Below are 16,752 nucleotides of genomic sequence, written 5' to 3' on the forward strand. Positions count from 1 at the left end.
TACCTTTTCTGCTTGTAAATAAATGGACATGATTAAGTTCTTGCACATCTAAGCATTTTGTAAGAATGTATTGGAGGTTCATAAATGGGAAAAAAGCAATTGGAACTGGCAAAAAATAAATCTATAGTCACTTGCAAAAGCTTTTTTCAAAGGCCCTATTTTTTAAAGACCATTAAGGAAGCACCTGAGTGATTCCTCTGCCCTTTTTTTTTTTAAAAAAAAGATTTGTTATTTATTGATTTGAAAGGCAGAGTTACAAAGAGACAGGGAGAGACAGAGAGAGGTCTCCCATCCACTTGTTCACTTCCCAAATGGCTAAAACTACTAGAGCTGGGCTGGTTCAAAGCTAGGAGTAAGGAGCATCATTTGGGTGTTCCACATTTAGTGCAGGGCTCCCAAGCACCTAGGCTGACCTTTGCTGCTTTCTCAAGCACATTGGCTGGGAGCTGGGTCAGAAGTGGAGCAGCTGGGACTCAAACCAGTGCCCATATTAGGCTGCTGGCATCCCAGGAGGTGGCTTTACTTTACCACAATGCCAGTCCCTACCTGCTACTTTTAATTCAACATTGAGGCATCCAATAAATGGAACCATGTGTGGAAATTCCCATAAAAAATGTCCTATGGTCCATAGGAATTCCTGTTCCATTAGCAAAGCAAAATATTCTAACTATTGTTAGGCGTCTGCAACAAAGGTGATTCAAGAAACCCAAAATTTGGCACAATGGTTGGTACTCACCTGATTAAGTCGATCCTGCAAGATAGTGGCTATTTGATTTCTGGTATAAGGTGGGAAGTTCAACAGCTGAGGCTTACAATTTTCTCTAGCTTGAAGCCTAGGCAGAATTCTGTCTGTGAGGTCCAGGGTATTAGCAATACCTGAGAAGATAAATAACATTAATCACCATTGGTCAGATCATCCTAAAAATAAAGCCAAACCCTCTGAAAGATAAATCGAATTTCCAGTTATAATCCAGCATTCCAAATGTTACTTCCCACCGGCTCCCCAACCCACCGTCATTAAAAAAATATACCTATTGGGTAAGATGTACTTAGTCATCAAAGAATGTCCTTTTCAAAATCAGGTTTCAAATTTTTCATTGATGAGCAGGACAAAATACTCCAAAAATCCACTGTCCCTAAAATGTCATTTCTATTCAGACTTAGCAAAATTGATTTAACAGATTAGGGGCTGGTGCTGTAGCATAGAAGGTTAAGCCTTTGCCTGCAGTGCAAGCATCCCATATGGGCATCGTTTCACATCCTAGCTACTTCATTTCTGATCCAGCTCCTTGCTAATGTGTCTGGGAAAGCAGCGGAAGATGACCCCTGCATCCACATGGGAGACCCAGAAGCTCCTGGCTTCAGCCTGGCCCAGCCCCAGCCATTGCGGCCATTTGGGGCATGAACCAGTGTACAGAAGATCTCTCCCCTTCTCTCTGTATCCCTGCCTTTCAACTACATAAATAAATCTTTAAAAAAGAAAGAAAGAAAGAAAGAAAGAAAGAAAGAAAGAAAGAAAGAAAGAAAGAAAGAAAGAAAGAAAGAAAGAAAACCAACAGATTAAAATGACTATAATTATTTTTAGTCATTTTCTTATTTTGACAAGGCAGAAAGCTGATTTAAGATCAAATAATAGGTGAAAAATGAGCTGAATATGTTAAATACTTCATTTTTTTTATTATTATTATTTTTTTTTATTTGGCAGGAGCCAGGTACTTCTCCTGGTCTCCCATGGGGTGCAGGGCCCAAGTACTTGGGCCATCCTCCACCGTACTCCCTGGCCACAGCAGAGAGCTGGCCTGGAAGAGGGGCAACAGGGACAGAATCCGGCGCCTTGACCGGGACTAGAACCCGGTGTGCCGGTGCCGCAAGGCGGAGGATTAGCCTACTGAGCCGCAACACCGGCCACTTCATTTATTTTTAAAATTTTAATTTTTAACTAGTTTTTAACAGATTCAATATGGTTTATAGATACAAATATTTTAAAGATTTATTTATTTATTTGAAATTTAGAGTTACACAGAGAGAGGAGATGCAGAGAGAGAGTCATCCATCCATTGAGTCACTCCCCAAATGGCCACAACAGCTGGAGCTGTGCCGATCTGGAAGCCAGGAGCCAGGAGTTTCTTCCAGATCTCCCATGAGGGTGCAGGGGCCCAAGGACTCAGGCCATCTTCTACTGCTTTTCCAGGCCATAGCAGAGAGCTGGATGGGAAGGGGAGCAGCCGGGACTTGAACCAGCGCCCATATGGGATGCTGGCACTACAGGCAGCAGCTCTACCTACTACGCAACAGCAAACAGCCCCAATAGATACAACACTAAGAACATAATGATATTCCCTTCCTCCCTCCCAGGAAGAACACTTTAGAACCACCTTGTTTGTTTTTGACAGGCAGAGTTAGACAGTGAGAGAGACAGAGAGAAAGATCTTCCTTCCGTTGGTTCATCCCCGAAATGGCCGCTATGGCCGGCACGCTGCGCCAATCTGAAGCCAGGAGCCAGGTGCTTCCTCCTGGTCTCCCATGCGGGTGCAGGGCCCAAGCACTTGGGTCACCATCCACTGCCTTCCCAGGCCACAGCAGAGAGCTGGACTGGAAGAGGAGTAACCGGGACAGAATCCAGCACCCTGACTGGGACTGGAACCTGGGATGCCAGCACCGCAGGCGGAGGATTTGCCTAGTGAGCCGGAGCACTGGCCTAGAACCACCTTGTAACATCAACAACTGAGCACTGGGACAGGCACTTGGTGCAGCACTTAGGATGACTTCATCCCAAATAGGAGTTCCTGGGTTTGAGTCCCTGCTGTTTCCAATTTCAGCTTCCTCTCACCCTGGGAGGCAGCAAGTGATAGTTCAAGTACTTGGGTCCCTGACACAAACAGGATACCCGGATCAAGTTCCCAGCTACCAGCTTCAACCTGGCCCAGCCTTGGCATTTGGGGAGTAAATCAGAACACAGACAAACTCTGTCTGCCTCTCTGCCTTTCAAATAAAATGTAAAAAAAAAATGTATGTATGTATACACACACACACACACACACACACAAATAAAAATAATAGAGAAACTGAGCACTAACCAATCAGCACCAATCGAGAACTGCTCAGCCACGGCCATTCAAACAGTGTGTACAACACATCCTGTCCTTTGCTGTCCAGCTGATCCATCTCGTCCAGCACTAACAAACTACAGAGAAAAACAATCACTGTCATTATTCATCTTCTTTTTTAAAATGTTTGTTGACTTTTCATTTACTTGAAAGGCAGGGTGACAGAGAAAGGGTGAGACACAGAGAGAAAGGGAGATCTTCCAACTACTTGTTCAATCCTCACATGGCTACAATGGCTGGGGCTGGACCAGGCCAAAGCCAGGAGCCAGAAACTCCATCCTGGTCTCTGAAATGGGTGACAGGTGATGTAGCCAAGACTCAATGTCACATTCCAAACAGTGGCTTACTCTGCTGCACAATTCAGACCACTATTTACCTTATTAACTCTCCAATCTGTTTGATCCAAGCTGACATTAGGTTATATTCCTAAAGCTGTAGACTAGTTTGAAAGTCTTAATCTGTCCTCTCTACTCTGTTACAGTACTTTCCGTATGAACAAGTTAACAGTTATTTTTTTTTGTTTGTTTGTTTGTTTTTTAAGATTTATTTTTTACTTTATTTGAAAGGAAGAGTTACAGAGAAAGAGAGATTTTCCATCTGCTGGTTCATTTCCCAAATGGCTGCAACAGCTGGGGCCGGGCCAGGCCAAAGCCAGGAACCAGGAGCCTCATCTGGGTCTCCCCTGGGGGTACAGAGGCCCACAGATTTGTGGGCCATCTTCTGCTGCTTTTGCAGGTGCATTAGCAGGAAGCTGGATCAGAAGGGGAGCAGTCAGGATCCAAACTGGTGCTCACAGAGAATGCCAGTGTTGCAGGCAGTGGCTCAACCCACTGCACCTCAAAGCTGGCTCCTATTCAGGTATTTTTTTAAAGCAATTAATCAAAAAACATTTTTTTCCAATTTAAAATTAGAAGGTGGAGAAGAGGAGGAATGTTGATTAACAGTATTAAGTTATAGTTAAATAGGATTAAGAAAAGTTCTGGTGGGACAGGCACTGTAATGAAGCAGGTTAAGCTGCCTCTAGGGATGCTGACATCCTATATTGGAGTACTGGTTCAAGTCCTGGCTACTCTGCTTCTGATCCAGCTCCCTGCTAATGCCCTGGAAGAAGCAAATGATGGATCAAGTACTTGAGCTGCTGCCAATCATGTGGCAGACCAGGATGGACATACTGGTTCCTGACTTTAGCCTGGTCCAGCCTTAGCTGTTATAGGTATTTGGAGGGTAGACAAGCGTATAGAAGTTCTCTATCACTTTCAAATAAAAAAAAAATTTAGCATTCAACTGCACAGCAGAATGACTATAGGTAACAATAATGTACTGTATGTTTCAACCAAAAATGCTAGAAATGGAGCCAGCACTGTGGCATAGTGGCTAGAGACACTGCCTGCAGTGCTGGCATTCCATATGGGCCCCAGTTCGAGTCCCAGCTGCTCCACTTCTGATCCAGCTCTCTGCTATGGTCTGGGAAAGCAGCAGAAGATGGCCCAAGTCTCTGGGATCCTGCACCCATGTGGGAGACTTGGAAGAAGCTCCAGGTTCCTTGCTTCGGAATGGCTCAGCTCTGGCCAAGCTGGCCATTTGGGGAGTGAACCAGCAGATGGAAGACCCCTCTCTCTGTGTCTCCCTCTGCAATTTCCAATTCCCCCTTTCAAATAAATGAATCTTAAAAAAATAAATAAATAAAAGCTAGAAGGGTGGGTGTTATGGTACAAGAGGCTAAGCCACCAGTTGGGATACCTGCAACCCATAATCGGAGTGCTAGTTCTGAGTCCTGGCTACTCTGTTTTCATTCCAGCTTCCTGTTGATGCATCCTGGGAGGCAGATGATGGCTCAAGTGCTTGGCCCTCTGCCACCCATATGGAAAGCTGGATGGAACTGTAGGTTCTCTGGCTTCCGCCTGGCCCAGACCTGTATGTTACAGCCACTTGGGGAGTGACCCAGCAGAATGAAGATCTGTCACTCTGCCTTACAAATAAATAACTAAATCTTCTAAAAAAATGAGGTTAGGTAAAAATAATAATAAAACAAAAGCTACAAAAAGTTTTAAATGTTTTCATCATAAAGAAATAAATGTTTGAAGTATGTTCAGCTTGATTCAGTCTTCAATGTATAATGTATTAAGTCATATGGTATCCCATAAATGTGTAATTTTTATGTTCATTAATGCTAAATTAAGAAGTAAAACATTCTGTCTGTGGGCATCAGATCTTGCAGGTTTTCACACAGCAGCATGCATCAGAGCAGTACTTACATCATGGGGCCCTTCTCTGCAGTCAGATGTCTTTCCAGTTTCCTCATCATCTCCTTCCCAGCTGGCCTGGACACTTCTTCCTGACAAATCTCCTGAGCAATAGCTGGGAACACAGCCTGGGCACTCCTCAAGGACATGCAATTCAGCATGATAGTTTTAAAGCCTTTCAGTTCCTTCTACGAAAAAAAAAAAAAAAAAAAAAAAGCAAACGTGGGAGTGGGAGTGGGAGTTATTTTGGTCTCAAAGATCTGATGGAACTAGAAAAGTCTTTGAGGAGCTAACAGTTTATAAAAGAGAAAGCCTTACTTTCGTTTGATAAAATTTTGACAGTAGAACTAAAATTGTCTTATTTTGAGGAAACCATACATTTCCTAAACCTTTACTCTTTTTTAACTCTTAAAGACGGACTATCATTTTAGCAAGAGCATCAAAATTCAATCTGCAAGGTACCTTGAGGTCTTGCAGGATTCGGCTTAAGCAGGCAGTTTTTCCAGTTCCAGGAGCACCAGAGAGGTAAAGACTTCCCGATTTTCTCCCACAGATGTGCTCCCTCAGGAAATTCCTGATGACATCCATCTCCTTCTCCCTGGCAGGCAGCCGATCCGGGACAGCTGTATTCAGGACAAGCTTCGCTTGCTGGTAGCAAGTACCTGTGCCAGATGAAAAAAGGGCAATTAGTCAACAGAAGGTGACCCCCGGGTTTTATTCAGTCATCAGTTTTGTTTACAACTGCTGCCTTGTGAGCACAAACCTTCTTGCTTGAACAGTCTCATGCATACAGATTCTTTCTCCGATGGACATCTCTGCTCAGAATTTGTTGTACTCTCTTGACCTTTTTGAGACGAGGAAAGTATTTTGTTTTGGGGAACTCTGGCTTGTTCTTTTTTGCTAGGAGACTTAACTGTCAACGAATTTTCAAATATTAATCTGCGTCCCTTAGGTGTATGTGAGCGAGGGGGGCCGTTCTCTTTCTTGCCTTGCTTTGGTGGTGAACAGGGAGGTAACTGCGGAGTGTTGCATAGGTTGTCATCACCTGAAACACATTAAAATCACAATGTAGTCGTTCATAGCAGTGGAGAGTGAAAGGACTTGCAAAGACCTCTGCCTTCCACAGAAAGACATAAATTTCTACCTCAGTCAGAAATACCAAAAATAATAAGGCCGTCTCATGTAGAAGCAAATATTGTCCACCAGATGGTACCACTGAACCTTACTATTTGATAGAAACCAAATCAGTTTTCAAGACAGTTCCAAAACAGTTTCTTAACCTTAGCACCACTGACATCTCAGACCAAATAATTCTCTGCTGTAGTGCATTGTGGAATGTTTAGCAGCACCCCTGGTTTTTATCCACTGTGCCAGTAGCATCTCTTCAGCTGGAACAAATAAAAATGTCTCCAGATATAGCTATATCACCCCCTCTTAGTTAAGACAAAAAAAAGTGCTCTAAGACAAGAAAGGATTATCAACTACTAACACAAGAAAAGGACAGAAAATATTAAGAACATCATGTCCTTGTTTTTCATACTTCTACCAAGATTGATCAAGCTTCTTTTTTTTAAAATTTATTTACTTATTTGAAAGAGTTACAGAGGAGTTACACACACATACACACACACACAGGTCTTCTATTAGCTGGTTCACTCCCCAGATGGCTGCAACGCCTGGAGCTGCACCGATCCAAAGCCAGGAGCCAGGAGCTTCTTCTGCACCTCCCATGAAGGTGCAGGGGCCCAAGCACTTGGGCCATCTTCCACTGCTTTCCCAGGCCATAGCAGAGAGCTGGGTCAGAAGTGGAACAGCTGGGACTCGAACCAGCGCCCACATAGAATGCCAGCACTGCAGGTGGTGGCTTTACCAGCTAGGCCACAGCACCAGCCCCCAAGCTTCTTAACCATATAACCACAAGGTCGATTAAAACACTGACAACACTAAATTCAGTCTTAAGGAATCGAAGTCCAGATCCATTAAGTAGTTTAGGAAGTGATCTCAATGAGTGGCTTAACCCTGTAGTTCAGTAAGCACTTAGCAAATATTCTGGAAATCACTAAAATGAACACAGTAGTCTTAACTGAAAAAGCTCCTTTGAAGGACAGGCATCTTATCACTGAGAAAAAGGTTGAGGGCTACCAGTCCAAGAGGTGCACTTATCTAAACTTACCCAGACGTTTTCTGGGGCTCAGAGGCAGAATTTTTGTGCAAGGAGAAGAGGGCAGAGTGTGCGCATTTGCTGGTTCTACTTTGACGTCACCAGGGTTTTTACTTTTGTCTACTGTCCGAGAAAACTTCTTCTTTGGAAAACTGATTTTAGCCTGTGCCTGGGATCGGGTTTGAGGCATGATGGCAATACTGCTAGAGACAAAAAAAAGAACACGTCAGCCAGTGAACATGTGAAAAGGAAAAATACCTAACCCTGAGTTCGCTTATACCGATGATCAGCACTCATTTCAGAAGCAAACAATGTTATGAAAACGTTCAGTTCTGCTCCACATCCCAGCCTGTGTGGTAACAGCTACCCTGTGTTGTGTAACACGTTGTCATGCATTCCTTACGTACTAACTCGCTCGCCGAGGGGTAGGCCCTATTATCATCCTCATCCAGCAGATAAGAAATGAGGTGCACAGAAGCCCAAGTGGCCGAAAAGTCCGACACGCACGGAACCCCGGGATTCCGGCCCCGGTGGCCCACAGCCGCCGCCGCCGCCGCACGGTCTCCGGAGCCCTCGCACCGCCGCTCGTCCGTCCGCCTTCAGCCCCCTCTCACCCTGCTCTCAGCCGCAGCCGGGAACTTTTCCTGTCCGCAGCTTCAGCTCCCTCACACCACGCACAACTGCTAGAGCCACTTCGAGGGTGCACCGCCCCGCCCCGGCCCCGACTTCGGATCTCCCGCGATCTCCCTTCCCTTCCCCTCACTGTTTCTCGGGTCTCGCGGAAACCTCAACCTTCGCGCAGCTCCCCAGACCTCAGTCTCCCGAGCAATCTTCTCCTCTCTCAGGGCTGCGTCACCTCAGTGCAGGTTCCTCACGTCCCTCACACACCGCCTCAGACTCCACCACCGTTCCCGGCCAAACCGAACACCAGCAGGCAGCAAAATACAGACGCGCTCGCGCCAAATTCGCTCAGCTACACCGTTCCCGTCTCCCGCCAAAGCCCGGCTACGCCTTTGATTGGCTGCAGCCACAGCGCCGCGCGCATTGGCCTCCGCCTCTTCCTTCGTTATCCAAGCCAATCAGAAACATCACAGCCAATAAGAGCGCCCCAGGTCTCAGGCCGAGAGGCCACGCCCACTAAGAAGGCCCGGCACGTACATCCGGGGCTTCCGCGGAAACCGCGCAGTTGCGGTGGGACGCTAGGCGTTGGGCGGGACCACCACGCCGCAAAGCCCGCCGGGAGGGGTAGTCTTTGCTTGGGGCACTGTACTTCCGCGCTGTGCGCACGGGAGGAGTCAATGTGGTTGTCCCTGCTCACCTACGCCTTCTATTTTGGGGGTGGTTCTGAGCTGAGGCATGACTCCTCTCTAACGCTCCACCCTACAAGGCACGAAGCAAATCCTGTGCTCTGGGTTAGAGGTCACAGCATGTTGGTAGCAGGGGCTGCCTAAGACTGGGATCTCCCGACATCTGAACGAGTGCTTTTTTGGTAAAGTTCTATATAAAGAACATACTAGACTTCATCACTACATCTTTTGACTTCAAATGTGGTAAATGGGACTCTTTGCTTTTATTTAAAGAAAATTTGTGTTAGATTTTCTGTATTATTTAACCACCACTTAATTGTGGGAAGTAAAATTATGGCTCCTTATTCTTAAAACCTTTTATGGCTAAACACTAGGGTTTCAGGGCCAAGAAAGACAATTACAGAAGAGGCAAGCTGAGCTTTTAATGAAAAATCTAAATTAGAGCAGTAATTTGTAGGCCAGCTTTCACAGCTAATAACCCTTCTAAATCTCAAACTCCTTTAAAAGCGAGAAAACCCAACTCTAGGTGATGGTAAACATTTATCTTTTATCCTTCAATATCAGATAAAATAGCTATAAAACCGGGAAATAGGAAGGCAACAATATTAAAACCATCAGTCGACTGTACTTATAGTACAGCCAATATCGAGTGCTTACATGTATTCCAGGGACAGAGCTCAGTATGTGGATCCACCACCTCATGAATCTTCACAAGCACCCTACGAAGTTGATGTTATTTCATTTAACAAACGAGGAAACCAAAGCAGAGCGAAGAAACCATGTAGATTTGAGTAAACTTGCCTGAGAACATAAAATTAATAACTAAAATTTGAACTCTTAAGTTCTGATGGGAATTCAAATTCTTAACCACTTAATCATAAGGAGAGCATTAGACAAATGCAGGTTTTGAAGAGGAAGAGACGGAGTACATTTTGCGACGGCTTCCCGGCAGATGAAAACTATGCAAGTGAAAAGTGATTAGGCTGCCATGAATAGAAAAAGCTACCATAGAATTTTTGTCTTTTAGGCTTTTCTAAAAAAATTTTTTTTAATTTGTAAGGCAGGGTGATGAGAGAGATATCAACCTTCCACCTGCTGGTTTACTCCCCAAATGGCCCCAACAGCCAGGCTGGACCAGGCTGAAGCCAGGAGCCTGGAATTTCATCTTGGTCTCCCACATGGGTGGCAGGGATCCATGTACATGGGTCACCTTCCACTGCTTTTGTAGGCAGGAAGCTGGATCAGAAGTGGAGCAGCTGAAACTCCAACTGTGCCCCTATGGGATGCAGTGTTGTAGATAGTAGCTGAAGGCATTGTACCACTAAGCCAGGCCCTTAACCCTTAAGGTTTTTTTTTTTTTTTTTTTTTTTTTTTTCTTAATAGGACAATAGAACCCAGGAAGTAGTTTTCACTTTTCTAAGCTGGGACCCTAAAAACTGTCCTTGATAACCTGAAACAGTAATGTATGCCCAACCCATGTTAAGGGTTGGTGGCAGTGAACAGCCTACCTCATTATGGGGGTGGGAGGAGCACAGGAATTTAAAACTTACCACACATATTTGAACCTATGAAAATGCCAGGGACTACAGCACTGGCCCAAACCCTGCAAGAGTAAATGACCACTGACAGAGCACAGAACCACAGAAAGGTCTGAGCAGTTATCCACTGGAAGCTTTCTTTCCACAACTGACCCTCCAATGACATGATGTGCACATCATCATGCTGTTACTTCTGTGCTTTTTGATGTTTCCTGCCTAGGATGTCACCATCCTTCTTTGGTTAACTCCCAATAAAAGCCTTTTAATCCACCATATGTTTCTCCTTGTAGCGATCCTGAAATCTATTCAACCATGAGCTTCTTGGAGGCAAAGATCATGTCTTACTCTTCAAATTGTAGGTACCTGGTACAGTGTAAAGTATACAATAAACATAAATGCCATCCTTTGAATCTCACACCCCTACATCTAGAAGTGGAAATGAGTTCTGTGTAAAATGTTTCAGACTGAGGCAAGGTCTGGGGTAGTTGGGATCCTGAAGTTGACATTTTAGTCCCTTCCCTTTTTAAAGATTTATTTATTTTATTTGAAAGAAAGCAAGACACAGAGAGAAATATCTTCCATCCACTGGTTCACTCCCCAAATGGCTGCAACAGCTGAGGCTAGGCCACGAACTCCATTTGATCTCCCATGTAGGTGGCAGGAACCTAAGTACTTGGGTCATCATTAGCTGCCTCCCAGGTGCCTTGGCAGGAAGGTCCACTGGAAGCAGAGTGGCCGGGACTCACAACGAGGCACCTCAATACAGGATGGAGGCATCCCAAGTGGCAGCTTAACCTGCTACATCACAACACCCGCCCCTACATTTCAGTTCGTTAGCCTCTGTCTGCAGAGTATGATGATGTCAAAGACATGCAACTTCCTCCCAGTGAGTCAGAGTTCATGGCTGGAATGGGTGTGAAATACTTAAGAGGCACATTCACGGAAAGCAGTTGTGCTTCAGTAGTAATTAGAGTGAGCAAACTAGTGTCCTTATTGCCTTCTACCTCATACACTACAGTATCACAGAGGAAGAATCAAATCACACTGGAAGAACCTGTCTAGCCTCCTTTAGCTTGAGCAATACCATCCCAAAAAGACAGAAGGCTCACAGGGCTACGAAGCTCAAAGCCATTTAGCCATGCTCCTTTTGCAAGCTATTTAAAGTCAGGATGAACAATTAAATCAATAAATAGTTTATTAATCATATTAATAACAATGGTGGGTCAAAAAATGAAGAATTCAGCCAATCTGGTAAGCACGGATGAAAATAAAAGGAGCCCTTTTTTTTAACCCTCCCTCACCCTCCTAGGTTTTTATATCTAAATTATGTGAATGATTCATACACACACCCATTATGAATCAGTATGGGAAATAATTTCAAGACCTTTGCTAGTTATGAAAGTACAAGTTAAGCTCATTAAGCCTTAGTGGTTATTACATCAGCTGGCTACGGTAAGCAGAGAATGGTTGAATTTTTACACGTAAAGTCAAAGTTCATGAAAACCAGCTAAGATGCCAGCTTAAAAAAGTTAAAAAAAAAAAAAAAAAACCTGGCCAACACCCATATGAAAACAGATACACATGAGTCTGTGTGCCCTGCCCCTACCTTTTCTTCCTCTCCTCAATTTGAGAACTTGCCATGCAACACAGGTGGAAAGGATCATAAGGAATATAAGGAAAAGGACACAAGGCCATGAGGCCTCCTGGATTCCCTAAAATCACAAAAGGGAGTGAGGTGGAAAGTACAGAATAATGACTGTCAGAGTCTCCTGGTCAGCATGGCTAACTCAACTGTGATATTTTCAGAATAGCAGAAGGGAAGGAAAAAACCTGGGGAAGCTGCAGCTACTGCCTCTGACCAGGTCAATGCATCTACTACCTCAGAGGCCCTGGACTCAAGCCACTGCACTCACTGAGAACATGAGCAACAGATCTTTCCCTCTGTCTATGAGCACCACTGGAAGCAGTATTCCAGACAAGAGGACACAGTTTTCACGTCTATTTTTGTTTTTGTGGTTTAATTAAACTGCACGGCATTCAGAGAAAGAAATGTACCAAGGACTCCAACCTGAAACCAGATTACATTGGGGAAGGGGTGTAGTATCAATGCCATTTGGGAAGAACACTGTAATCAAAATATAACTCCAAAATAAATCATACAATAAATTATCTTTTAAAGGAAATTGATTCACATGCAGACGGATGGACACACACACGCACACACACACACCTGCCCGCACATCATGCTAGTCTTTTATTCAGTGTTGACTGTGACTTAACATGCTGGTCACTGGGAAAGGATAAAGGTTAGACATGAGAAAAGAAGGTGAGGCCCCTGTGCTGCCGGTGGAATGAGGTTTGAGACAATTAGAAAAGGACCCCACTAGGTTATCAAAAACAAGAGTAGAAAGATGAAAACAGCAGTTATCAAGGAAGATTTTAATTACTTCAAAGAGGGAGAGGAAGAAAGCACAAAAATCTAACACAAGTAAAGGCACAATGAACGTGGAGTTGAATGGAATCAAACCCTTCCTTCAGTTAAACAATTTTTTTTTTCCTTTTGGTGTGTGGTTTTGAAGGTGGTTGTAGTTTGATTTCATTGAATCTTGAAGGCAGAGTTGTAATGGCCCTCCTTTCTCCCTTCCCACCTCTAAATCAGGCTGGCTTCATAGAGGGCCACCTCAACCACACGGGCAGACACCGAGATTCAACAGGGAAAGGAAGACTGCAACTGGAATGTGGAGAATCTGATTTGCAGTTGATGCAGGTCAGGTAAGCAGAAGGACAAGCAGCTCAATGTAGTGCCATTAAAGGGCATCAGATGCCCCACACGCCACCCCTAGAGCTTTGCAGAGGGAAGGACCCTGGAGTCACGCTTCTCCCCCACTCCCATAAGCACTCGGCCTACAGATTATTTCAAGTGATCAGGAGAATTAAAACACACCCCAACCCTGAGTTGCTCTGTAGTAAGTCTATTTACAATTTTTCCTCGCCCCTCCCCGGGAGGTAAATCTGGGTTTCAAGTGGGAAAGCTGCAGGGTTAGGGGATTCCCCCAGTGCGAAGGCCAGTGACTAGTCTCCTTGCCTTTGCCAGTTAGGAGGGCTGGGATGAATTCCTGGAGACAGCAGCCTCATTGGCAGGGTAGCTCCAGGCTCTTTCTTTGCTGGTCTAGGCTGTGGAAATAATGGGCGCAGTACAGCCGAAGCAAATCCCCACCACAGAGCAAACCACACCTGGAATATCAAAGTGCTTTGGTCCAGGTTTGGTGACCAGAGAAGAGGGGGAAGAAGGGTACCTACCTTATTTAAAACCTGGAGGCCACTGCCCTGTTTCCCAGACAAGGCAGTAAGAAACAACTACTGAGTTTTTTCCACTAGGGAAAAACATTATAAAATCAAACCCACACAGGGGCTGTTAATACAGCTTCCTAATGCTTCAGTGGGCAATGTCTCTTCCTTCTGAGAGGGGACAGGGAGTTAACAGGACTGGGGAACAGCCTCAACATGAGACCACCCAACCTTCCACTGAAGAGACAACATTCCCACAAGCAGATAAAGAGAGCAGTTTAAAAGGTGAGAAGTTTTAGTGCTCTTGTAGACAGCCCACCTTAAACCTGTATTACAAGCTTCTTTTTACAACATACAAAATAAACCAGTAACTATGAGGATCACATTCCCATCTTCAATAGTAAATATACATGATAATACATCTATTATTAACAGTGGACCAAATAATGTATAAGGCAAAGACATTTAAACAGATGCTGTCATCAAACATGCTCTGAAACAGAAAACCCATGGACAGGATCTAGACATAGGCCTTTTCTCATGAGGCCTAGAGTGAAATACAATCAACACCCAGGTGACAGTCCAACTGCTGGGAGTGTGAGGGGCAGCAGGTCATGGGGAGGAAGGTAGCAGCCCCAAAGAACAGCTGGGGTTTGGCCTTACTTGTGATACTTATTTTGACGCTCCATGTTTGAAATAAAGAAAAAGACACTTTGATAACATTGTACAAAAGGCATCAACTCCCATTTCAAAAATAAATGGGAAGACTTCACAGTCAAAGTTCAGTAACGTGTCAGCATGTACCCTGGAACTCTGCTGAGCGTCAGCCCTGGAACTCTCTACTTTTCCCTCCACCAGCATCCCCCCTCTCAGCTCTATTCACTTCAGGAATGCTGGGGATACTTCTGAGAGGTAACTGCTAATGGATATGAAAAGAACGATTAGAAAATGTTTGGTGACAGACCTAATCATTGTTGGTGCCAGAATCAATGTGGTCCAAGGGATGGCTAAGGATAGCAGACCCCACACAAATAAACCAAGTTGGGCCCCTCACTAGTACTAGGAAAACTTGGGTTTCACCTGAGACAATCCTTAGCCTGTGATCCAACAGATCAGAAAGGTCCCCAAGGCAATTTATGCCTATGATGTGTCTGGTGAAATTTTAAACTAATTTTCCCCATCCTTTTTAAATAGCCATGGTCTGCTGGCTCTCATGGCAAGCTCTGAGCAGCCTCTGCAGGTGGCATCTTATGTGTGCAGTCCAGGAACCCCAGCCTGCTGTTGCAGAAAACAAAGTCCCTGTCTCACTGTCCAACCTCAGTTAGAACCTCCACTTTCTCTGTGCTTTTTAATAAAGCAGCACCTGGAAGACAAAAAAGAAAAAAGACATACTGCTGGCTGCCAAGGAAGACCTACTGAACTGAGGCACACCTCACTGATGTGTTTCTTGGCATAGAGGAATCTTTGAATATCCCTGTAAGCTTCTACTCACTTCCTTACCCTTCTCTACCCTGCTGTGTTAACCCCTACTGCCTTGGGAAGGCAAGGGTGGTGGAGAAAGGAACAGGAAGAGCCTGCTCAGTCAGACAGGCTCTGAGTTTCAGTATGAGCAGACCATAAAATCCTCTGTAGCCCCCTCTCCCCTGTCTGTCCCTTCCATGAAGTGCTTCACTCTTACCTTTTCTGTCATCTGCAGGCAGCCTCCAGGAGCTAAAGGACTCCAAGGCCCACTGACCACTTTATGGACAGTCAGAAACAACTGAGACAAGACTCACAGTTGAGGTTAAGGCCAAGGTTCAGGCTCAGGCCTTATCTTTTGATCTCTCAACAGAGGTTTTTGGAATTTGTTAATGAATGACTTTCCCAACTAGAAGTGATTTTTTTTCTTGAGGGAATGGGTGGCAGAAGGGAGGACGAATATGCCTCAGTCTAGCACCCTGAGGAAATGGGGCAGAGAGTCTCAGAAGGCTCAAATGGCTCCTGGTCCCTTTGCTGCAGAGGAACCGACTAGCTCTAAAATGATCCTCAGTTTACTTTACCCTTTCTTTTTATTGAATGTTTAGTTTAACTGATTAGTATTTAGTCTTTATATCCAACTTATCCCTGGGCAGTGGGGAGGAAAAGTGAGAAAAAAAAACAAAATACCCCTAAAAATAAAGCAAACCCATTTCCTTGCCCATTCTCCAAACCTGACCTTTAAAACAGATCACTTCTCTGAAAACTCCTTTCCTGTTTCACTAATAATGTCCCTCTTCCCCAGAAGTCCTTGCCATGCCAGCCTCCTAAATGATGAAATATTGTACACCTGCGAAGCTCCCCCACAGTTGGGAGGAGGAGGTAGGGCTATCATTCCTCACCCTGCCCCAACAAGTTAACTTATCATAGCAAGGCACCTTTCCCCAGGAGGAGAGCAGGAGACACAGAAACTTCTTCCTCATTTGGCTAGCAAGGCTTACTAGAGGACGGATGCAGGGTTTGAGACCCTACTGCAATACAAAGAGTCCGATCGCCAAATCCAGAGATGAGATGCATAGATGGAGGTGAGCTGGGAGGACGCTTCGAGTCTAGGGGTTGGTTGCACTGGAGAAACAAGTTAGGAGCTCTCATGCAGGATTCAGGGGAATGGAAGGGACCATCTGAGAAGTAGAGAGGGTCCATCCTTTTCCTGAGAACAGGAGCAAGCCAGGCTTCACCTGAGAATGGGTGGCAGAGGTGGGGCTCCACGGGCAGCTAAAAAAAAAAAAAAAAAGAAACAAAATAAAAACCACACACATACAGATTACCCACCAGACACTGAAAAATCCCAAAATTCCTGAAATGAGAAGCTCTTGAAGCTCAGCTTTAAAACCTAGGCACATGGGGCCAGTGCTGTGCCATATGGGTGCCAAGTCCCACCTGCTCTACTTCTGATCCAATTCCCTGATAACATGTTTGGGAAAGCAGAAGATGGCCCAAGTCTTTGGGCCCCTGCACCCACATGGGAGATGCAGATGGAGCTCCTGGCTTTGGTATGGCCCAGCACCAGCCAATGCAGCCATTTGGGGAATAGCATAAGGATAAAGCCATGCCTGCAGTGCCAGAATCCCATATGGGCACCAGTTTGAGTCC

At 44.9% G+C, this 16,752-nt stretch overlaps 2 protein-coding genes across 11 annotated transcripts in view; both read right to left on the bottom strand.

Moving 5' to 3' along the window:
• The window catches only part of CDC6 (cell division cycle 6), a 44,281-nt gene extending 34,099 nt beyond the window's left edge, over nucleotides 1-10,182 (bottom strand). For 2 of the 7 annotated variants that reach the window (XR_011383480.1, XM_008271439.4), the window contains exons 1-7: nucleotides 8,324-10,182; nucleotides 7,524-7,711; nucleotides 6,114-6,395; nucleotides 5,813-6,012; nucleotides 5,363-5,538; nucleotides 3,078-3,184; nucleotides 737-876 (exon numbers count right to left, since the gene is read on the bottom strand). Coding sequence is in view for 6 of the 7 variants with exons in the window: in XM_008271439.4 (XP_008269661.1) it covers nucleotides 737-876; nucleotides 3,078-3,184; nucleotides 5,363-5,538; nucleotides 5,813-6,012; nucleotides 6,114-6,395; nucleotides 7,524-7,701 (1,083 nt within the window). In the remaining variant the exon portion in view is untranslated. Of the gene's footprint in view, nucleotides 1-736; nucleotides 877-3,077; nucleotides 3,185-5,362; nucleotides 5,539-5,812; nucleotides 6,013-6,113; nucleotides 6,396-7,523; nucleotides 7,715-8,274; nucleotides 8,295-8,323 lie in introns of those variants that run through there. The other 5 variants (XM_008271437.4, XM_008271441.4, XM_008271438.4 and 2 more) reach the window with 5 other exon arrangements.
• A 2,163-nt stretch (nucleotides 10,183-12,345) lies between these two features.
• The window catches only part of WIPF2 (WAS/WASL interacting protein family member 2), a 56,877-nt gene continuing 52,470 nt past the window's right edge, over nucleotides 12,346-16,752 (bottom strand). For all 4 annotated transcript variants that reach the window (XM_008271434.4, XM_070060739.1, XM_070060740.1 and 1 more), the window contains exon 8: nucleotides 12,346-16,374. In XM_008271434.4, coding sequence (XP_008269656.1) covers nucleotides 16,334-16,374 — 41 coding nt within the window. In that variant the 3' untranslated portion in view covers nucleotides 12,346-16,333. The remainder of the gene's footprint in view (nucleotides 16,375-16,752) is intronic.

This window comes from Oryctolagus cuniculus, chromosome 17 (assembly GCF_964237555.1).
Source record: "Oryctolagus cuniculus chromosome 17, mOryCun1.1, whole genome shotgun sequence".
Lineage (NCBI taxonomy): Eukaryota > Metazoa > Chordata > Mammalia > Lagomorpha > Leporidae > Oryctolagus > Oryctolagus cuniculus.